Below are 22,082 nucleotides of genomic sequence, written 5' to 3'. Positions count from 1 at the left end.
TTATTAAAATCAGGCAGGCTTCAACTGTGGGCCCTGGCACAGGGGGAAAGCAGGTGCAGGCAGAGCTCCACACAAAGGCTTGTGGCTGTGTCATTGGTGGCTGCATCCTGCCTGGGTTGAGAAAGTAAACAGTCTGAAGCTGTGTCAGCATCTGAACAAGAGAGTGTCAGGGAAAACCCACAAATCTTCAGGAAACCCTGCGGGTGACTCAGCTGGTGGTTTTGTCCGAGCACAGATTTGTTCAGTAACCCATGATTTCAACAGAAGGGCTCTTTTGTGCTGGTTCCATCTGATGAGCAAAGTGCAGACCTCTGGTCGTTTGGCTGTTTGTGGCCATGGAGAGCCTTGAGACTTTATTTCAGGAGTCTTATTGCTGAGCCATAAAATCACTCCAGCCCGCGTTAGATTCTACCATGCCATACAGAGCTTAAGGAGCCGTGTGCCTACAGAAATGGCATTCTGGATTGTTGACCGTGGAGGAATTTAAGAACGCAGGGTGTTCTCTTGAGAATCACAGTATTTTAAAGGTACATGATTTTTAAGTCCCTCTGAATCCTTTTATTGAACACTAAATTTTAGCTGCCTGGCACTTCACGTGGGGTTGTATTTCAAGGAGATGGAAGCCCGAGCTGCCTCTTGCAAAGAGAGAGGGAAATGCAAACAACACAGAAGCACTGCGTGCAGAGGGGGCTTTTCACAGCTGGTCGTGTGCTATCTGAAGTCAGCTGGAATTTGCTCGTGACTTGGGAAGAAAGTTACTGCAAAAGTAAGCAGCAGTAAGAGCACCCAAACTTTGCTTCACAGAAAGCAGGAGGCTGCCAGGAGTCAGAGGCTGCACTTAACTTGGACGCAGTAACTGAGAATAAAATTAAGCTGCCAGCACTGAAGTCTCAGCAAGTGCTGGCTGTAGTTCGGCATGTTTCTGAGCAGCAGACACCTGTAGTATATCTGTCACCCTCCTCCCTGCCCTGCCCTGTGTATGTACGCACATGCACGTATACACATGAGCACTGCTGCTGATGTATGATGCTGATATTACTGGAGCTTGTTGTATCCAGTATTCTGAGAACCTCTCAGTTCTTCCTGTCTCTGGAAGTGACAACCTGACAGCAAGGCTATTGATGCTGTGCTCTGTCTGATGCCCAACCCTTTGCATTCCCTCTGCTATAAAAAGAGAAATCTTGCTGTAGTTCCTTAGGCTGCTGTGCATCCTCTGTGGCTGTGACTTAGGAGCAGGTCCGCCGAGGACATCACTTTTCCATGCACAGCAGAAGAGAAGGGAACCCCTTTCCTTGTAGATTGTTTGTTGTCAGGTTTTTATAATCCCAAAGCGTGACTCTCTGCTGTGAGGTGGGCAGAAGTGAGATAGTGTTTGCCTGGAACATGTAGTGAGAAGCTGAATTCTAAAATCAGGAGTTCCTATATCTACACTGCCTATATATAATTGTAACCAAAAGCCTCATGTAGCTCATTGCATGGAAGGAACCTTTCCAAAAGAAGATGCAGTAGGCACCAATGAGGGTGGCTTCCCTTGCCTGCTTCCCAGGCAGCCAGAAATGGGGAGAGGAGGAGAACTCTGGGTTTGTGACACATTTCACACTTCCAAGCCCCACTCTCTTCACCTGTGAAATGCATTTATCCTGTGACAGGAGCAGACTGTCTCTGTGCTCCTTGCAGGGCACTTAGCTGGCCTCTTGTGGAAACTGGAGAACACTCGCATCCAAGCTGCTGTCTCTTTTTCAGTCTGCAGGTTCTTTATATTATCATCTTTTTCTTTTGAAACCTTTCTAAAGGGTGCTTGTGTACTGAGTGCCCATTGCTGATAGCGCGCATTATGAAATCTGAAAGGAAGGTTGAGATTAAATGTCACGCACTTCACAGTTGGGGAATTCAAAGTGTCTTGTTGATCTGTGCATAATTCGGAGCCGGCAGCTCATGCATAAACAAACATGTGCACATACATGCACACACATGCATGCACACAGTGCCTTCCCCTGAATTAGCAGCCAAGGAAAAAGCAAAGTCAGGTTTGTGTGAGCTACTTGTCGAGAGCTGAACAGCATCTGTGGGAAAAGGCTGTGGGTTCTGCTGGAGATGAACCTGGGCAGTGGTTTTGTTTTTCCATGAGGAATGGACAGATGGAATGGGGAAAGCTTAAACAGCCTGGGTGAGGTTGCATAGAGGGGCAGTACTGCTGACAGGCAAGGCAGCAAACCTTCTGTTCTCATGTCGCCAGCTATTTAGAAGTTTCCCTTTCCTAAATCGGTGCTGTCTCTGTTTGCCCAGCCTGAGGAGTTCTGCATCTTAACGTCTTTAACATTAACCTGTTGCTATAGAAACCAGAAGGGTGTCAGAGGGAGATTCTTGCCACTTTCGGGTAGGCTACCAAATAGTTGCAGTATGTGTTGCACTGGGAGCCTGTCCCTGCTGGGTTTCTGCTAAGCATCTCCTAAGCCTATCTGAGCCGTTGGGGAGTGGTGAACCAGGAGCTGCAATTGTGTGTAAATGAGCAGGGCTTAGTGCTGGCAAATCGCTTTGGGAGGAAGTGAGCACATGGTCCCAGGGTGATTGGTGGGGCTGAGAGATGAAATCTGGCATCTGCCTCCTGCGTGGTGAATGGAGCAGGAGGTAGCTTCTCCCTGACCTCCCACCGCTGGCTTGCTCCCCGTGTTCTGCTGTCCCATGAGACTGAGGTACAGGTAATGCCAAAATGCTCCTCTGGTCTGGCAGCTCCAATGGCCCTTCCAACACTGAGCAGACGGGAGCAAAGATCGCCTCCTTTCTTCCTCAGCTCAAACCATATCTTTCTTATTTATTTAAGCACATATATGCTGTACAAGATACATGCACATAAAAGCACATGAATGTGAATTAGTAGCATGTGGGTTGTGGCTATGTGGTATGGGAAATATCCTACTGCATAGGGTTGATGAGAAGTAGCTGTTGGCTGGTGCTCGTGGAGGCCATCCCATCTCAGGACTGATTTACAGGCGCTCTGCTTGGTGGAAGAAAATCTTGTCACTTGCACAAGGAAAGACCTGAGTGCTGAGGCAGTCTGTGTGTCTGGGGCTCAGAAAGTGTCCTGCCCAGACTAAAAGGCACTCTCACTGCTTAATGCAAATGTATTTGTCTGCCCTTTCCCCCCTCTTTGTGTGTGCCTAGGCTGCACATCTGGTCAGATTGTGGCAGAGGATGGGAGAAGAGGAGCCCTTTGTGTTTTCTTTTTCTTTTTTTCCTTTTTACAAAACTGGAAGCAAAAAGGACCCTGCTGGTGCTGGGGATTCTCCCAGCCAGCTGTTCTCAGGCTGGGGCTGCATATCCATATGCAATGCAGGTCAAAAGTCTGCTTATAGGATGCAGGAGCAGTACAGCCGTATTGATTTTATTTTCTGTTTCATGTTCGTAGCCATTGTAGTAGTTTCTAAATTGCAGTCATTACATTATATGAGTTAACCTACTGGACTGCAGATGTAGAAATAGTGTTGCTGGAGATGCAGCCATCAAGAATAGCTTTGAAATTACAGTCTCGGTGATGAAATGCAAAAGGACATTGTGCTTGCTTTGTGGCTGAGGGGGCTGAGCCTTCCCAAATGTAATTTTTGTATTATTTCCTTTTTGAGTTCTGGACAGGGGCAGAGCTGGATGATGGTTAGGAGCAAAGGGCATCGACTTCATGGAGAGTTTATGAATGGAAATTGTGGAGAGTGTGGGCACGATGGAGAGAAAGTCTGAGGTTTCAGGTTGGTGGTGGAAGTGCAAGCAGCCTCATGTCAGCATCCTGCAGTCCGTGGCTGTGGCTCTGCCATAGGTAAGGCAGTGTATATCTGGGCTTCTCCCCGCCCCCCAGGGTTATTCTCTGTGAGGTTTCTTTGAGCCTCTCATTGCTCAGGTGTGAGACAGAGGAGATGACAGACAGATTTTCTTTACAATAGACCTTTGAAACATTTGAAAGCCCTGTTTTTCCAGCAGCTAAGCTCAATATGTGTTTTCTGGTGGGGTTGGTTTTTCTCTTCCTTTTTTTTTCTTTCTTTTTTTTTAACCAGTGTATGCATGAGGGTTTTATTTTTCCTTCTAATGCTTCCCTGTAGAACTCATCTGCAGGACAGATGGCCCACTGAGCTGCTGGGACCGTCTTTGCAAACACCTGTCTGTGACAGCTGGGAAATCAAGGAGGAATTCTCTTTTCATTCCCTTAAAGAAAAACAGCATCTATTCCTGACTTATTTCATCTCCTCTTTCATCCTCCTGGCTCCTGTGTGCCCCAGGGCACTCAAATCCTTGGGGTCATCAGCTCATGATGTCTGAGTTATCTGTGTCCCCAGCACATGTGGGGTGTGATGGTAGCTGTGGGTCTGCAGGGTTTCTGCCTGAGTGTGCTGGAGTCATGGACTTACTCTGTATGCTGCTGCTGGCTGCAGAGCAGCATTTCTTGCCTGAGGTGGAGCCTACAGCTCGGGCTCACTGTTGGTGTGTTGCTGCAGGTGGTAGTTAGCAGAGCAGCAGGGCTGTGGTTGTTGGATTTAATTATTGCTCCTTGAGAAGCAAACAGAGCTTTTTTTAATTTTCTGCTGGGGAAACTGAGCCCTTGGCAGCTTTGGATTGCTGTATAACACTTCCTGTGACACAGAAAGAAACTTTCCTGTTCTGTCTGCAAGAGGAAATTGGAAGCCTATGGGCAATGAGGAGCTGGGGGACACAATCCTGATGTTACAGCTGGGCCCTGGTTCATGGGACTCCTGGGGATGGGAGTCCCGTGTGCCTTGCTTGTTCCAGGTGAGAAATCATACAGAAGCAGCCTCTTTGCTTGGTTGTATTGACTGTGCCAGACTGGGCAGGAGCAGCAGCCCCATCACACTGCTCTGATGGTTGAGTTCTAGTTGCCTTACTGCCTGGGCATCCCATTATTTTCAGTTAGATCAGGTCTGACCCTGTGTGGTCTCTAAGACTTTCTGACTGCAGAAACTACTTGGGTGTTTCTTTCTGCTATGCTAGTGATCTGTACCTTTCAGTTTGGGCAAGGGTTGCTCTGTATTCCTCCCAGCAGCAAACATGACTGATCTTGTTATTGTTTTAGGATCTGCTGGTAGCCCGGAATGTGCAAAGCCACATGCTGCAGCTGGCATGGAGCAAATCCACTGGGAAGTGGGGAGAGTGCTGCTCTGGCAGAGAGGTCTTAATCATTTCAAATCCCAGCTCTAAGATAGAACTCTAGGAAAGGGCTGGCTCGCAGCTGCAGAAACACAACATGGAGATGGCTGCACCTCTGTTGTCACCTCGACCAGGGGGAGATCTGCCTCAGGTCCATCACGGACACCCCTGAACACGGTGCGCCTTTCTGTGTGCGAGGGAGTGTCTTAGATCCCGCTTACTGAGTCAACAGCCAAGTGTTTGCAGGAGCAAAAGTGATAAGTACCTCTGTGGATGCCATCTTTAATCTCCTTGTGTTTCCAGAGCAGGATATCAGCTGTCCCTCGGCTGGAGGGCCATAGTGAGGCAGGGTTGTGAGACACTGAGATACTTTAGTGATGAGTCTCTTGGAAAATAAAAGAAAAACTTTCATAGTAATTTCCACCAGACAGCTATCTTTGCCTTTCTGACTGATGTTGCTCTTATTTGAGTCCTCTGATCCGTGCACCCATTTCTTTGCTGTGCCCCTGTGTTTGAGCCCAGACTTTGTTTCTGCCCTCTCAGGTATCCCTGGCACAAGAAGACATGGTTTTGCTTGCCTGGCTCAGATCCCACACCTGTGAAATGCCTCTTCAGGTTATGTGGGGAACACCAGGGGCTTGCAGGTGCAGTGGCAACCTGTGGTATTGTGAAGTGTGTGCTATAGTGCTGCATCTTGGTGTTAATTGGTGGCTTTCAACTGCTTGGCCAATAAAGATGCTTGGGCATGGCAGGTTTGCTGTCAGAGTTCCAGCAAAGAATCATCCACTGTGCAAGTATAACACCATCTTGGTTAAATGTGTGGCACCAACAAATCACAGCGGGCTCAAGACCTTGGGTTGCCTGTGGCATACTGACTTAGGAGCTCTGAAACCAGCAGCTCCAGCTGCTGAAATGTTGTCATATGCGTGGCTGGAGAGTGTGAAGAGAAGAGTTCTTGGAGGAAAAGAAGCCCTCTTTCATCTGCACTAGGTGTTGCCCATTGCTGGGGGTGCATAGGAGTTTCCTGTGTGTGCTGATTGATCTGCTCAGCCACTGGGACACTGGAAAAGAGGATTGAGGAGAAAATCAAGGCAGGATGAGTTGGAGGTTCCCTTTTGAAAACGTGTATGCTAATAGAAAACATCCTCAAAACTCTCAGTGTGTCAGGATACATTAATGTAAGTGTAACATTGTTCAAATCCTCGGCATCTTCTGTCTGAATGTCACTGAATTAGTACTAATGCATTCATTAGCTCATTCTTCATTAATATTCAATATTCATTAGACTGGCTCCTTCCCTGGAAGATGGGGATAATGAGACGTGGCATTGACTGCAGGGCTGTGCCACAGCTGTGCTTAGCACAGTGGGAGCCTGGTTTTATGCATCAGAATGGCCTTCAGTGATTATTTTAGCGGCATTTTTAGCTGGCTTGTGCTGTCCCGGCTCTTGGCCACTGGTTTGCCACAAATTAGTGGAAATTCTTAGTGGGAGAGCAGTGCTAATTTATTGACATCATCATTTCCACCAGCTCACGCCCTGAAGGCAACTGGCAATGCAACTGCTGAAGCCAAATTTTGATCTGTTTGCCTGTGGTCAGAATTGCAAGGCTGCCCATGTAATCCCAGAGCCATTTCTCTCTCTTAGCCTACAAATTCTCCCTTTAACCCCCACTGCCTCCCTTTATGTCACGCCCTCAGGATTCTTTGCATTTGAAGATGTCTATTTTTTCACTCTTTGCTCCCCACCAAAGTGTGAGGGAAGGGAGAGCCCCCAGCCCTGCACCTGCACTCCCAATGGCTGCTATCACGGCACGCGTGGGACACTGTGCATCCTCCAGTCTGTTCTACCAGCAGTCACCTTTTGATCTTCTTGCTTTTATGCTGCAGTCTGAGAGTGGGTAAAACAGCTTGCAGTTTCCTTCTGTTTCTCAGTTCTTAAGTGTTTCTAGACCACAGCTGCTACAGGCAGTGACCTTCTGGGAACCTGGGCTTAGATGGTGTAACAAGACCAGAAAAAGCCCCTCCAATCCAAAAGAAGCAAAGCCCCAAGTAACTGAACTGGCTTGCTGAAAAACATCTTGCCTGGGATTGCTGAAGGGGTCTTGTTAAATACTAGAGCACTGAATTCAGCCTTTACATTGTCCCAGCAAGTTCTCTTAGTTTGCATCACAAAGAGTTATGCCAGTGTGCTCTGAGGTCCTGCAGAAGTGACTCTGCTCCAGTGGACAACACTGGAGAAATTTTCCTGAGCAGCAAATCCTTTGCAAGACAGCGGGAGAACACTTGTGTGCACGATGCCAACAGACTGACACCTCATTTCATGACTCCCTGAGGACTCGTGAATTCTTTAGACATGAGCATAAATTCTGTTCTCCTGGGACAGCCACGAGAAAGTGCAACTGGAGTGAGGGATTGCCTGTGCTTGATTCCTATGCTTGCTGGGACCAGCTGAGCCATGTCTGCTGCCTGTGGGGGACCTTTCTGCTGCTCTCGTGGGGGCTGAAATGGCAAGTGAAAATATATTTTTGTGTTTGGCTGAGCTTAGATGAAAGGAAGACAAATTAGCAGGAAAGACTTCAAGAATCAAGAGTTTCCTGGGTTTTAGGACTGGATGATGATGTAGAGTGATTTTGCTTGACACCTCCGCACTTACTCAGAAGTTGTCTTTTCTGTCTCAGCTTCTGTCAGTTATCTCTGCCTTGTCTTTTCCTAGCCAGTATTTGCGCTCTGTTTGCCGTCAAATTTGTTTCCCAGGAAGCAACATGTCCTCACAGAGGATCTTGCCTCTGGAATATTGCGTCTGTAGGGCTGATGTGTTCTGGCACTACACTGGGCTGCAGTGTCTGGGGGGAAAAGCAAACAAATATCTGAGATCTGCATGGCATTTTGCCCAAGATAGAGCTGGAGGGTGTAATGCATGGTGAGCAGAAAGAGACAAAAAGCAGAGCATCATTTAATGACTTCAGTTCCTCTCATCTGGGAAATGTTTAACAACAGTTAATTGCCGTAGTGTGCGAAGAGGCAAAGAGGTACCATGTTCCTAAAGGGCCACAGACACTGCCGTGCTGGAACGTACCTTGTTTGATGGGCATGGTGGCGATGGGTTGCTGGGTGGACTAAATGGCCTTGGTGGTCTTTTCCATCATTAACGTTGGTTAGGTCCGAACAGCTCACAGCACATGTTGGTGAAGCTCAAGGCTGCACTCAGCGCATAGGGACGCACACAAGGCGCATTATGGATGGCAGTATGGTGCCCACGCTCACACAGCTCCTGTGGCAGAGCTGATGGCAGAGGCCATCTAGGCAGGACAGCCCATTTGGTGCTTCCGTGGCCACACTGCTGATTCTTTATTTCCCCTCCAGCAGGTCGTGGTGACAGCTGTGCCGTCCTCCTTGCAGACCTGGACAACTTCCCCACAGCTGGGATGGGCAGCCCACAGCTCCCTACCTCAGCACCAGGGCGATGAGGAGCCATCTGCTGGCCTAGCAGAAGGGTTTTTGTGCTTTTTTTTTTTTTTTTTAATTTTTATTTTCTGAACCCTGTGAGATTTCATGTGAAAACACTTCCTACAGCCTTGCAGCTGTGAGCCTGGTGGGCTGGAGGCAGCAGCTCTCCCTCTGTGGCCAGGCCAGCAGGAGAATTGTACCCCAGGCTGCCCTGCAAGTGTGGGGCCCGGCCCCACAGCATTCCCAGCCAGTGTGGCTCAGGCTTCTCCCCTCAGCTCTCCCAGCAGCGGATTGGAGGCCTGTGGCCCACCCACCACCATGGCAGCCAAGCAGCCCCCGCCGCTGATGAAGAAGCATAGCCAGACTGACCTGGTGAGCAGGTTGAAGACACGCAAGATCCTGGGGGTCGGTGGCGAGGATGATGATGGTGAGGTCCATCGCTCCAAGGTGAGAGGCACTGGGTCACCAGCGGTGTAGGAAATGTCCCTGGTCCCACCCTGGGATGCTCCATGCTGTTCCCTGCAGTGATGAGGCCATTGCTGCAGGGAAGCAGCCAGCAAATCTGTGAAATGCCCTCCAGTGGGTAACTAAAGCACGTGTCACTTTATTTTCTGCAGCCTCTATGACAAAATCAGGTCTACCAGCTCTGCTCTGTAAGGGCTGCCACAACAAAATTGTTGCTGCCCTTTAGCAGGGCCAGGCACTGTAACCTGGTGGATGCACAAAAGCTGCCTGAAAACACCTTTCACAGTAAAGTACTGAGCTCTGCCTTTAAGCTGTTTTAATCCATTGGTGAAATGTTATTATTGAGACACCCATTATCCAGCTCAGTGCCAGCAGAGCAAAGCCCAGCCAATTACGCTGCTCATCACATACCAGTTACCTGTGCCCTGCAAATTGCAGCAGTGATTCAGGAAACAAAGTGGCGCCTCTCTGAAGAGGTCTGAATTGCAAATGAATGTGCACAATCTGTTTCAGCAAAATACCAGAGTATGGAGAGTAAGGACTCATCTCTCAAGAGCCCTGTCCCAAGTGCTCTCTTGAGCACTGCCTGGCTCCTGCCCTCCTATGAATCATCCTGCACCTCTTTTCTATGGTAAATTCCTCAGCAGTTCTGCCTCTACAGCTGTGGTGGTTCATCAGTGAGGATCAACAGGCTACATGTGGGAAGAGGCAGATCCCTACTTACCTAGTAGTGAGAAACAGAAATTAACATTCTGTTAATTAACATCAGCCCTACTGATCCTGGTCAGGAGCAGTGAAAGCTGCAGACCCTGATGAAAATCAAGTCAGTCTTCAGCAGGTTTTGGGACTAAGGGATCGTAAAGGAATTCCTTTTTTTTTTTTTTCCCTCCTATCAGCCCTCTTGAAGATAAACTCCCACCTAGGGTTAAGGTGTGTCCTCTGGGATGACAAATGCTGCCTAAAGGCTGGGGAAGCGTCTGCTCAGTCACCTTGTGCCTTTTCTTTGAATTTCAGATTAGTCAAGTCCTGGGAAATGAAATCAAGTTTGCTGTCCGGGAACCCTTGGGGCTCAGGTAAGACACAGGCACACCTCAGCGCTGGCCCATTAGAGAGCACCTGGCCACACTCTTCCTGCCAGCCCTGTCCCCAACACCACCTCACTGCTCCCTGCAGGGGTTTCTCAGGGCTGCAGAGCCAAACTGGTCCTGCTTTCTTCCCCTGTGAACAGCTTGAATGACATGAGCTCTGGTCTCTTGGCAGGTGCTGGAAAGTGTGGGGGCTGTACAGGGCCAGAGGTGCTCCCTGTCCTCTTTGTAAAGTCCCTTCCCAGCTCTGTGTGTGTGCAGGGTGGGATTTCAGCTCTCCTTGGCTAGTGAGGCTGGAACTAGCAGCATGCAGAGGGCCCACATCCTTGTGCAGAAGACCTGTGACTGCCTCAGCTGCATGAGGATGGAGAATAACTATAACCATGCAGACAGCCAGGAGTGTGTTGCGAAGCAGGAGTGATATGTTTGTCTCTGTGCTCACTGTAGGTCCTCTGTCTTCCATGCAGGGTCTGGCAGCTGGTTTCCGCCGTCATGTTTTCCGGGGTGGCCATCATGGTAAGTGAGGGCAGCAGCCTAGGCACCACCAGCTCCTGGATGCCACAGTGTGGCTCCTCAGCCATTTATTCCCCTTTCTTTGCCTTCTACAACCACCACTGCTTTCTCCTGAGAGGCCTTTGCCCTCACTGTAACTCTGCAATGAGTTTTGCCGGCAGTGCCCTTGGCAGTTTGTTCCCATTTCCAGAGTCTGTTTTCATTTGCAGGTTCATAAACCTCACACGGCACGACAGCCTTGCTCGTAGAAACTGGCCTTAGAGTGAGCAGCCGACACACTGTTATCTCTCACACCTCCTTAATTTCCAGTTTCCTGGCCAAGGGCTCTGATCACATCAAGCATCACTTCCCCCTGCCCGAGATAGCACATTCTGACAGAACTGGCAAGGTGCTGCTGAGCCTCTCCCATTCCTCCTCCAGGCCCTGGCTTTCCCTGATCAGCTCTACGATGCCATCTTCAACGAGGAGTCAGTGAGCAGCAAGACTCCCATCCGGCTCTATGGAGGAGCCCTACTCAGTGAGTGCTATGCCAGCTTTGGGTGTGGAGCAATAGGGTGAGAGGGCAGGAGGGGAACAAAGGCAGAGGGTTTGTTACGATTGGGAAGGTCAACACACTATAGTATACTGTAAGGTACAGGAGCATAAGGAGCTTAGTAGCAAAGGGACTAGTGCTAATAGAATAGTGTTACAAAGTGAAAGTACTCACCCAGCTCTGAAGATCAAGAGTCCAGGGAAAACTCCGCAAGGGAAGGATCTCTGGTTGGAGATCCTTTCCCAGTGCCCATCAGCCCCTAAGTGAGGTCTGAGAGGTGCAGCCAGGCTCCACCCCTTCAGGTCACACAGCTGAATTGCCTTCACCTGTGCTCCTGGGGCTGACGAGGTCCTTTCCCCAGGTGCTCAATCAGTGCTTTAGGCTGTGACTCAACAGTTCCCATTCACAATGGCATCCTGTGACTGCTGTGCTCGTGAGCTGCGCTACCAGGCAATACAGCTGCTAGGCACCCACCCAGCCTCTTTTTAGAGGCTGTCAACTTGTGGTGCTTGATGCAAAAAGGCAGCTGGGTGCTAGCAAGGAGTGCTTGGGGAGGTGGCTGGGATGGAAGGCAGGCAGCAGGGCTGGGAAGCCCTCACATAGGTGGGCTGGCGGCTGCCTGCTTCCTGTAGGCTACAGCAGCATCTCGTGGGGATGGCTGGAAGTGCAGCCGCCACAATGGGCAAAGGGAAGCACAGCTGCTGGCAGTGCTGCTTCCCCTGCATCCAACCCCTGGGTGCTGAAACGCTTCACCTGGAGCAGGCGGGTGGGCTGCCCTGTCTTGGTGTTTCCTGGCCCTCGGAGCAGCTGTGCTGTTTTTGCTCGGCAGGCATCTCGCTCATCATGTGGAACGCTCTATACACGGCTGAGAAAGTCATCATCCGCTGGACCCTGCTGACAGAGGCGTGTTACTTTGCCGTGCAGTTCCTGGGTGAGCAGCTGAGACTGGAGGAAGAAGCGTGGGGTTGGGTGTGGGCTGTGACTCTAGCTCAGGGAGAGGGATTGTACCTAGCAACCCATGCTCAGCTGTCCCTGTGCTGAGTCTAGCCAGCATTACAGAGGGCTCCTTTGCTCTACCAGACAAGGCAGAGATTAAAACTGTCTCTGGAGACATTTTCTCTGCCAGCTGCTCTCCCTTTTCATTCCCCATAGGGGTAGCCTCTGCCTCCGGCTGCTCACCAGAGGGAGCCCAGGTAAAGGGAAGATGCCAATTGATCTATTTGCCAATTCATCCAATTGCTACCCTAGAACATCCTGGCCTTTGTAGCCAGCACAGGTCACCTCCTGGAAGGGTTGCTGAGATGTTGGGTCTGTCCAGAGGAGGCTGTGGTAACCTACATAAAAAGGGAGGGAATTCCAGTCTCACCAAAACAGAGGGTCGTAGCTCAGCTTGTTTTTTGGGGAGCATATCTATATTTAGCACTTGAAGGTTTTTTGTATTGTGTGTTGGCAGTTCGCTAATTATGTTATAAAGTAGCTTGAATTTGTAACAGAAAAGAGATGCTCAGGAAACAGGGAGTGGGCCATGCACATCTTATGGGTGCTTCTACGTATTTATCAGCACTGAAGAGGTTGAACCACACAGCAAGCTTAAGAATAGATCCCATGGTTAACACTTGAGTCCAGGCATCAGACTGCTGGCTGTGTCTGTACAGAGCTAACTTTAGAGAAGTGCCCTTATTAATGGGAGCCCTGTGTACCTGTAGCTATGTTAAGGCTGTGAAATCAATCTACCTAAGCACTTGTGTTGCAGGTTTGCTGCATGTGTGAGGGTGGAAAGCCTTTGCATTCCCAAGGCTCAGCAGGTCTCTCCGAGAAGCTACGTTAGAGGGCAGTAGCAAGCAGGGATGTGCCACTGATTTTGTTTTCCTCTACCTATCTCTGCCTGAGTTCCTTCCTTCTCTTCCAGTTACCACCGTCTCCCTGGTTGAGAGCAGCCGAATGGCCACAGGTGCTGTACTCCTCCTGGTCAGCCGAGTCTTCTTTGTTCTCATCAGCATTTATTATTATTACCAAGTTGGACGCCGTCCCAAGAAAGTCTAATTCCTGGGCTTTTTGTCATGGGAAGGGTGGGAGGGGGGGTTTGTGTCGGTAATTTTGCATTATAACTTTTCTTTTGTTAGTCCCTTTTTGTTATAAAGTGATTTACTTCCTTTCCACTTACCGGCATGAATCAGTGTGTAACTCGGTGCTGGTGGCATTGTCAGGTGATGTCTGGGGAGAGCAGCATCCTGCAGAACCCCCAGCAGCCCCTCTGCAGGTGGCAAGTGAAGAGCATGAGGTGGGCTCAGGGAAAGGAGCCAGGTTCCTGGAGAACTGGCTGATGGGATCACAGGCTCTGAAACCCTTAAACAAAGCACAAAACAAGAAACCAAATCTCTGTCCAGTGAAGGACTCGTCTGCTCTCTTTGGTGAGTCTCACATGTGCCTCTTGGCATGCATCCTCGTGTGCCTGGCCCATGTCCCTGTTAGCACGTGCTGACTGCTTGTCTGGATGGGAGCTTGTTGGGGGTCAGTGCTGCTGAGTTTGCAGACAGCTGTTCTTCCCTTGCTGCTGGAGATGCTAGTCCTGGTTTTATTCTTGCACTGGGTGCTTGCAAAATTTGGCAGGAGAGGCAGTGAAAGAAACTCCTTGCTTGTTCCCCATGTAGGGACAGCACTGGGAACAGTGGCACAGCTTGAACTATACTAGGTGAGAAGTAAAGGAAACTACTGAAAAAAACCTGTTGAGCAGAAACATCCCTTTGGTTGGGATGTTTCATGACGTTCCTAGGCCAGCATCCTGTCTCCTTCATCCCAGAACACTTCTTACAGCAGCAGCTTTGCAGTAGTTTTGGTAGTGGTGACTGTGAGGCAGAGGGGATGTGGCTTCAGTTAAGTGGGAACTGGAGTCTGTTGTGAAAGCAGTGAGCTTGTCGGACCAAAGCTTGTCCCACTGAGGTGCTTAGGATACTGTTCAACTGCTACAAAGAACAGCACAGGTGGAGCAGCATATGAAGGCATTACTGTCAATTAGCAAAGGACTGAATGTTCTGTAGAGTTCACTGGCCAGTTTCTCCTACATCTCCTGGGCTTAACAGCACTGGGTGCCCAACTTCTTAGTGCTTTCCTTGTAGGTTATCCTTGTCCACAGCTGGAGGCTGCATTGTTGTTCTCTGTGGGACTGAAGCCAGAAGGGCTGCAACAGGATACGGACTTAATGGGCTACTGCTGGCAGGATCAAAGTGAGCCCTGGAACTGAGCTGACATCCCAAAGTCCCAGTAGAAGGATGCCTACACAAACAGTGCTTGTGTGACCAGCAGACCTCAGATCACTGGTGAGACAGGGAGCTACAGCTGTTTGCTGTCTGGTACCTTCATAGAGTTAGAAGAAGCTAGCAGGTAGTTACTGTATGGTGTTTTTGTGTTGTGGGCATTTAGAAGCAGCTGCCTTGGTGTTGGAACGCTGGATGTGATGCATGTGTTAGCCATGCAAAGTGTCAGGTAAGAACATTGGGAGTAGCTGAACCAGGAAACATTGCAACTTTTTCCTACAAATAATCCAAGGCAGAGGCAACATCCAGCAGCAGGCTGAATGCTGGAGCTTCCTACTCTGCCAAGCTGCTTTCAACAAGTCCAAAACAGGATAGTGAGCAACTAAAATTTCTATTTAAGAGAAGCCTTCCTGTTCAGGTGGAAGTGTTAGGCTCTGGAAGGGAGATCATCTCCCTGTGAGGCAAGAAATGATGACATGCAACCCTGAGGGCAGCACAGAGCTGGCAGCAGAGCCATGGCTGCTGCTCCCACCCTGCACACTGACCGTATGGGCAGCACAGTGCATGCAGCCCAGTGCTGCAGCTGCAGTTGTTGGTATAGGTAAGTGAAGCGTGAGTCTTTGTGTTTTGGGGTCACATGAATGTATACACAGACTGATTGTTGGGTTTAGGGGGTGGGAAATAGCAGTTCTAGGGAAAAGAAAAAAAAAAAAAACAAACAAGTAAAACTGACCAAGCTAAGAGCAATCTTACAGAAGAGGAAATGGAGGGCCTTCTTCATGCTGTCCTCTCCCCTTCACTTTGGCAGCAGACTGAGGATCTTAGTTGCGTTGTGACTTTGGGGCTGTGGCTGGCTGCCTGATCAGGGTACCTGGAAATGCCAACTAGCGGGTGAGAGAAACGAGTCAGTGCACTATGTATGTGAGAGCAGCTTTCTTAAAACTTCTTGATGGTTAAAGAAGATAGGGGCACCGTGAAAGCTCTCCAATGGGAGCTTTACATCAAATGAGGTCAGATTCTTCTTTAGTTCCTTGTTGTCTCTTCAAGACTTAGAACAGTGAGCCACTTCTGGTTTTGCCATTTGATGTCTACCTGCAGTGCTGCCAGAAAACAACTGTGGTTGTTTGTCTTCAGCGATAAAGACTGGGGGGAAAAAGGGAAGGGAATGCTGAAGCTTTTGTACTGCATCCCTAAGGATAGCAGCACTGGGATCATGGCTGCAGGTGACAGCTGAGTACATAACTTGGGATCAAAAGCCTGAGGCATCACTTCAGGCTCTGATGTGCTGAGAGAAGATCTCTGTTGGCCTCAGTTTCCTTATCTGTTAAAGTGTGAGAAAAGCTTTGGACTGACGTCATCTCCCCAGGGACAGTTTGCAATTCACCTGCTTGCATGTATGTAGCGCCAGGCAGGGCTGCAGGCCATGCTCTCCAAGGGCTGTGCTCTGAGCAGGCACAGGCAGGACTGACCCTGTTCCATGGGGGAGAACCAAAGCCTTGCATTCCTCGAGCCCTCGCTTTTGAGGGTGAAGAAAGCTTACATTTACGGAACTCTCTGCATCGCCTTATTTACGCCTAACCACCATCTGGCAAACTGGAGCTGGTGACAAAAGAGAGGCTGTCTGTCTGTCTGTCCTAAGCTGGCCAATTCTTTCTGGTCAAGGGTTTTTACTTGGGGGGAAGGGGAGAATGGGACACTTGAGTTTATACCTCATTTTGGCTGCTGTAACTGACTTTATTCTTTTTCCTTTGGTAAGAAAGTGACTGTACTTAACACCAAGCAAATAGTGAAAATTAAAGCCGTTTCACTTCACTGTCACAATATCTTTCTTTTATTTTTTACTTTTTTTTTTTTTTTTTTTTTTAAGAAACGCACACAAAAACCGTGGAGTGTTTCAGCCTTGTGTTCTGCTTTATATTACCAAAAAAAATTCCTTTCAATATAAAAAAGCATTACAGTAGGGAATACAGGATAAATTAGCTCCACTATCTAATAAAAAGAACATTTACAGGTTTTTCTTTTAAAATAGATTTCCAACATCATTATTTCACACGCAGCCCTTTCCCCAGGCATTTGCGACGGTCATTTGAGCATTAAATAACAGCTGGGGGCAGGATGGGGGGCTGCTCTCCACTGTTCCCCCCAAGGTGCATAGGCTGTGCTCACTGCACGGCAGCCACAGCCCCCTCTGCTCTGCAGCCAGCAGCGACTGCAGCTTGAGCCCCAAAATTCACCAGAGCTGCTAAAAACAAATACAAAAATACAGCTGCTTCTCCTGCCTACTCCTCTGAAAAGAGAAAAACTACTGTACAACAGAGGGGGTGGCCACATTACCATCGGACAAAAACAACAAATTGACACGCTTTGCCATACAACAGGAGTCTGCCTTCTGTGCTCCCTTGTTCATTAACTGCCCCTGGAATCGACTCCTTCTGCCCGTTGCCTACTTCCACAGGTACTCTCAGACTTGCCCTTATCTCTACAACGATCTCCATTTCTCATTTAAATGTGCTGCCTGGCCTTTGCGGTGACTTTAAGCTGTGCTCCCAATGGCACAGCTGCAGAGAATTGAGGTCTTAATCCAGAAAAGAGCGGTGGAGGATCGGAGAAGCTAAGAGAGGGGAAACAACTGCACAAAGACCAAACACTAGAAGAATAAAGGGTCTTTTGAAGGTATAGGGACAAGTGATAGAGAGAGAGAGGATGTGAGCTAAAACTAAAGAAAACAGTACAGAACTGGGAAAGCCAAAGAGAAATAAGCCTGCAGCGATCCTACCTCAATCTTCTGAAGTATTTCTGCTTCTCTTGCTCACCTCTATCCAAATTGCCATCTCTGCTCATGGGGTCGTTCCTCCCCTGCCAGTGGCTCTATCAGAACAGCCACTGACACCAGCTCCTGAAGCAGAGGTAGAACAGTTACGCTTCCTTGCCTCTGAGTTTGGCTCCGGTGCAGTGCCCCATTCCTGCAAGACCAGCAGATGCAACAGACTTTTCCTATCTTAAGAGCAGCACCTGCTGTTTAGTGAAAATACTGCTGGTTTTGGCCAGCAAAACTGTTTTCCTTCATTAAACGACAGGCCAGAATTTAATGCTAAAATGCATCATTAAATACAGGTCCAGAGGGAAACCACTCAGAAAAGCTTTCCATAAAGTTTAATGCAACATCTGAGGCCACTCAGCAATCCTGGCCTCATTCTCCTGCTGGAATATGCTGACACAGTGCAGGTGGGCTGCTGCTCTACCTGCCCCAGTTTTATCCTGCTTTTCTCAAGTGAAGCCTGGAAAAGCTTTATGGCCTCTTTCCAATTCCTTTGTATCCCAATTCTCCAGCCAGGATATTTAGCCAAGGTCTTTGTTTATTATGGACCACTCTTTCTTCTGCTTTCCTTCCTGCCTTGCAGCCTGCACATCCATTCACTTGCATCCGCATGGCGGACACAGACCCCACGGTGTAAGATACCTGTTGCTGCCAAGCCAGGGCAGGAGGCTGCTGCTTGGCTCCTCACTGCTGCCTTCGTCCCCCTTTCCTTCCTTGGCAGTGGCTACCGCTTTTGGATGGACTGGTTTAATCCTATATAAAAGTGCTCCTTAATCTAAGACTATAAAAAGATGTAAGCTAAACAGAAAAAGGTAGCCCCTGCCATCCTCCTCCAGACAAAGCGAGTTTGGAGTCAGGGAGCAACCAGAGGAATGACAAAGCCAACAGGGGCTGAGGCTTCCAGAGGATAGAAACCAGTGACCTGTTTTTGTCAATGACCACAAACACTGGAGAAGCAGCTGGAGTAGTCACAGCAGCTGCACACTGAATGCTCCCAGATCCTGCCTGGGACCTCAGCTCCACCTTAATATCTCTGACCAACATCCAGTCTTGGGCATGTTTCTCAAGTTCATTTCCAAATGATTAAGTAGATAACAATCAGCAAAACATCAAACTATCTTAAGGGAGGAAACGCTCTCAACTAACAGGCAGGCAAGAACAATCCTGACCTGATGCTTCTGCTATGAGCCCGTGGGAAAGCCTCAGGGGAAATCCCCAGAGCAGAAAGGAGACCACGAGACAGCATAAGGTAAACAGCACGGGAGTGGCTGATGAACCTCAGGCTCATCGTGTACTATGCCTGGAAATCCTGCTGGAGCAGTAAAGCTTATAAGAATCCACTGCAAATATACATAGGTTGCTCCAAAAGTAATGCCTCCTATTTATTTCCATGGAAACTACAACAAAGAGCACAATAACAGTATTTGATAGAGCAAATTCTCAGCTACAAATCACTACTTTTCAACATAATCATTACCATTAGCCGTGCACCTTCACTAGCAATGAACAAGAGCCTGCATGCCACGCTCATAAATATCTGCACCAGTGGAGGTGTCCCACTGTCGCCACTGCTGAAATGCACCACCCACCACCTCACTGTGCTCACATCCACTGTTTGGTCTCCAGAAGCATTCAGCAAGTTGATGAGTGTCAACGGGTGCCATGTTTTTCCACAAGGATGAATTCTATGACACGCCTTTGTTTCATAGCACTGGCATGTCTGACACCATTCTGTCAAACTGCCCCTTCTCCTGCCATCTGATGTATAGCAATGGCATGTAATGGGATATTGATGGGAAGGTTCAACCACTACTGCCATACTACCAACATCCGCCTCTGACTTTGTGGGCAAATATAATACAATAGGAGGCTTTACTTTCAGAGCAGCCCTCATATACTAGTAACACCACCACAGAGTGGTTTTTTGCAAGGATGAAGTGAAAGGCAAAGGCTGACAAGTGTTAAACACTATTGCCTCCCCTTTCAGGAAGGCAGCAGAATTAGCTATTCTTGACCAGAGTCATCATTTTTCCCAGGGAATGGGAACACAGCAGGGAACAACTTGCTCTTTTTTTTTTTTCCTTCCCAGTAACACTGAACAAAAAAGGAAAAATCAGAAAGGCAGGCCCCAAACTCTTGACCATCAGCCAGCCCTGGATGAGTCCCATGTTTAAGTGAGACCACTCTGCCCCCATTTAGGGCTCCAGAGAAAAGCCAGACTGCCCGAAGTGTTTGACTTCTCTGACAAGTTTCAGGCAATAGGGGCAAAACTTACGTACAAGGAAGAATGTGTGTTTTCACTCTGTGGCTGGGAATTATAGCCGGAATCACACAAGCAATGACTGCCTGTTTCTTAGATGAGCTGCCAGCACCACTTGTCAGGACTGCCCAGGTGGGTTTCCATACTTCGGCCAACGTCGCTGCCTGATGCAACCTTGCTGCCCCTGGGTTGCTGTTCTTCAGTCCTTTGCTGTCTAAATCACGATGAAGCTGCAGATGGTAGGCACTGCTTTGCACTGACAGGTGAGAGGGACAGCTGTGCTTGTCCTCCCATTCCTCCCCATAGGCTCCATCTGTCCATAGCATAAGTGGCTGCACTGGGCTCCTGCTCCACAGCTGCTGTGGGTGGCTCTGGGCAAGGCTCCGGTGTACAGTGTAGTGCACATCACCTCAAAGTTCCAGCCCCTGAAGTACAATCCTTTTGGTCATTCATATATTACAGCCCTCTTTTTTTTTTTCTTCCCCTCCATTTTTCCCCCCTATCCCATTTTGTTAAAAAAAATAAAGTTTCTTGTGTGTTTTCAGGTTGTGTTTCGTCTGATATTCCTTCTTTCTTCCAAGCATCATTCCAATGTTAGGAACGTGGTGGTCCGCAGGGTGCCTCTTACTGGATCCCTCGGAAGAGACACATGGCAAAAATCATGGCAAACAGCTAAGGGGGGAAGAAGAGGGAAGAAATAAAATGTTGAACGGTAAGAAACGGCTACATTTTCCAGAAGAATGATGCAGGGGGGCCTTCGTGGGGGCTGCTGGGGCGATGCCCAGCTCTCTCTCCTTTTCACAATACGGGCACTGGGGAAAGCACCCAGTGTCTCTCCAGGACTAACATCTTTCTGGGGCAACCCTGTTCCACTGGAACACCACCAAAGAGCTAATGTGGGATGATAATGGAGATACCCCTAGCCCAGTACAATGTCAGTCTCTAAACTGAAATTCTTAAAGCAAAGGCAGAGTTTGAGCACATTAACCATAGGAGTCAGCTTGCTGAGATGCAGCTGTAATGGGAATAAGAATCATGCCCTGGGGCACACAGTGAGGTTCCCAAAGCCTCTGTGGCCAAAGTACCACGGCTGCAAACTCTGTGCCATGGCCAACACGAGGCGGCACTGCAGGCTCATGACAGAGATTATTTCCCTGCCTCTTGTGGCAAGGGACCAAGTGCCCGCCTCTTTCTAGGCGATTAAAACCACAAGTGGATAACCTGCTAGCGCTCTGCAGGAGCAGCTCCCTGTCTCGCTGCTGGACATCCACCAACACTGCTTTTATGATCAAACAACAGTACCTCAATGGCCAGCACTCCGATGGCCAGGGCTCCTGCAAGATACACGTAGGTCTCAAAGGAGTTCAGGATCACAGTGTAGCAGCCCTAGGAGGGACAGAACACAGTGAGATACACATGAGCAACACAAGAGTTGTTCCCTCAGCACAGCCCCCCAAGCCCTCACTGAGCAGGAGGAACCGTGACTTCTTGCAGGACAGAGAGGAGCAGCAGGGGAGAGGCATTCCCTCTGCAAAGGGAAGAGACTAAGCACAAAGAAAAGGGCCCTCTGGGCACATGACAGGCAGCTGTGGCTGACTGGGGATACAGGCTATTTATTTAAAGCCAAGGCAGGGGATTCTTCACTTGTAATTCAGTCACAGCCAGCAGCTATTTCACACACTGGGACCTTTTCTTTGACCCTTCCCTCTGCAGGCGCATGGATGAACACCTGCTCTTCTGGATATGGGAGAATTGATGTCATGAAGAATTCAGGGCCATGCACTACTACAATCCTTCCATTTATGCAGCACAGCTACCATTGGCTTTAATGTAATTTCTTATTGCTTATACAATTTAAGAGCATGGAGACACTCTGCAAAGTTTTCAGTGTTTCAGGAAATCACCAGCTTATCCTGGCCTTATTTCTCCTTAAATCCTCACTTCTCAGCCTAAAATTCCAACCCACTAGCAAATTTCTGACAGTAGGTCATACATAAAGAGAAAAGTAGACTGAATTTTGCCTAATGAAAAATGTACCTCTCCTGCTCACTAAAAATACACACGTCCCATCCATTTATCTGGGATGTCTCAATCACCTGATTTTTTCTTTTCACCTAAAAGGAAAATATCTGAAATGCAGAGCTGGCAATGACAGTTCCATACTGATGTCAGACTCTGCTCACTAGGAGTGAAGCAACCAGGAGAAAGCAAGGGAAAGAGAAGACTCATTCATGCTACAGACCCAGGGAATGAAGATGACTGGGGCAGCAGTACTCTTGTCATCATGAGGCTCTGCTCCTGTTGTGTTGTCAGCCCAATTTTCAGGAAAAAAACATCCAGCCCAGCAACAAGATGTCTGGGTGCTTGCTAGAACTCCAGCCTTAACCCAACTTTCAGCATGCCCTGCTCAGCAGGCTGAAAACAATACTGAGTACAGATGTGGCAAGGACTGTCCCAGCAGCCTGACTTTGCTCCAGCAATGCTTGAATACAGCCACCAGTTCTTTGGGAGCATCTCCCATTTTATATAAATGCCTCACTGTGCTTGGTGACATTTGCTG

General features: G+C 48.7%; 2 protein-coding genes and 1 long non-coding RNA gene across 10 annotated transcripts in view; 1 reads left to right on the top strand and 2 right to left on the bottom strand.

The window, feature by feature from the left end:
- Positions 1-7,279: 7,279 nt before the first annotated feature.
- LOC125694548 (uncharacterized) lies at positions 7,280-11,559 on the bottom strand. Of its 2 annotated transcripts, none has more exons than XR_007377595.1 (3): positions 11,365-11,559; positions 8,965-9,114; positions 7,280-8,631 (listed from the first exon to the last, which is right to left on the bottom strand). It is a non-coding gene; the product is annotated as an uncharacterized LOC125694548 (long non-coding RNA). The 2 variants fall into 2 exon arrangements; XR_007377596.1 differs by having other exon boundaries at positions 8,965-9,157; positions 11,365-11,433.
- TP53I11 (tumor protein p53 inducible protein 11) lies at positions 8,628-19,342 on the top strand. Its single transcript, XM_048947968.1, has 6 exons — positions 8,628-9,042; positions 10,075-10,133; positions 10,613-10,661; positions 11,079-11,175; positions 12,020-12,121; positions 13,100-19,342. Exons 1-6 carry the CDS (start codon positions 8,914-8,916, stop codon positions 13,231-13,233), a joined length of 570 nt encoding a protein of 189 aa, XP_048803925.1. The 5' UTR covers positions 8,628-8,913; the 3' UTR covers positions 13,234-19,342.
- TSPAN18 (tetraspanin 18) overlaps positions 15,148-22,082 on the bottom strand; it is a 105,497-nt gene continuing 98,562 nt past the window's right edge. For all 7 annotated transcript variants that reach the window (XM_048947959.1, XM_048947961.1, XM_048947958.1 and 4 more), the window contains 2 exons: positions 20,825-20,908; positions 15,148-20,194 (listed from right to left, as the gene is read on the bottom strand). In XM_048947959.1, coding sequence (XP_048803916.1) covers positions 20,147-20,194; positions 20,825-20,908 — 132 coding nt within the window. In that variant the 3' untranslated portion in view covers positions 15,148-20,146. The remainder of the gene's footprint in view (positions 20,195-20,824; positions 20,909-22,082) is intronic.

This window comes from Lagopus muta, chromosome 6, assembly GCF_023343835.1.
Source record: "Lagopus muta isolate bLagMut1 chromosome 6, bLagMut1 primary, whole genome shotgun sequence".
Taxonomy (NCBI): Eukaryota; Metazoa; Chordata; class Aves; order Galliformes; family Phasianidae; genus Lagopus; species Lagopus muta.
The sequence above is the reverse complement of the archived record's forward strand: the minus strand, read 5'-3'. Positions and strand labels throughout refer to the sequence as shown.

What these genes read in the sequence shown, in the direction of transcription:
- TP53I11 (XM_048947968.1), top strand. Translation starts at nt 8,914, where the DNA reads ATGGCAGCCAAGCAGCCCCCGCCGCTGATGAAGAAGCATAGCCAGACT. An exon ending in TTTCCGGGGTGGCCATCATG is followed by an intron (nt 10,662 to 11,078) that starts GTAAGTGAGGGC and finishes TTCCTCCTCCAG; the next exon opens with GCCCTGGCTTTCCCTGATCA. An exon ending in CTTTGCCGTGCAGTTCCTGG is followed by an intron (nt 12,122 to 13,099) that starts GTGAGCAGCTGA and finishes CTTCTCTTCCAG; the next exon opens with TTACCACCGTCTCCCTGGTT.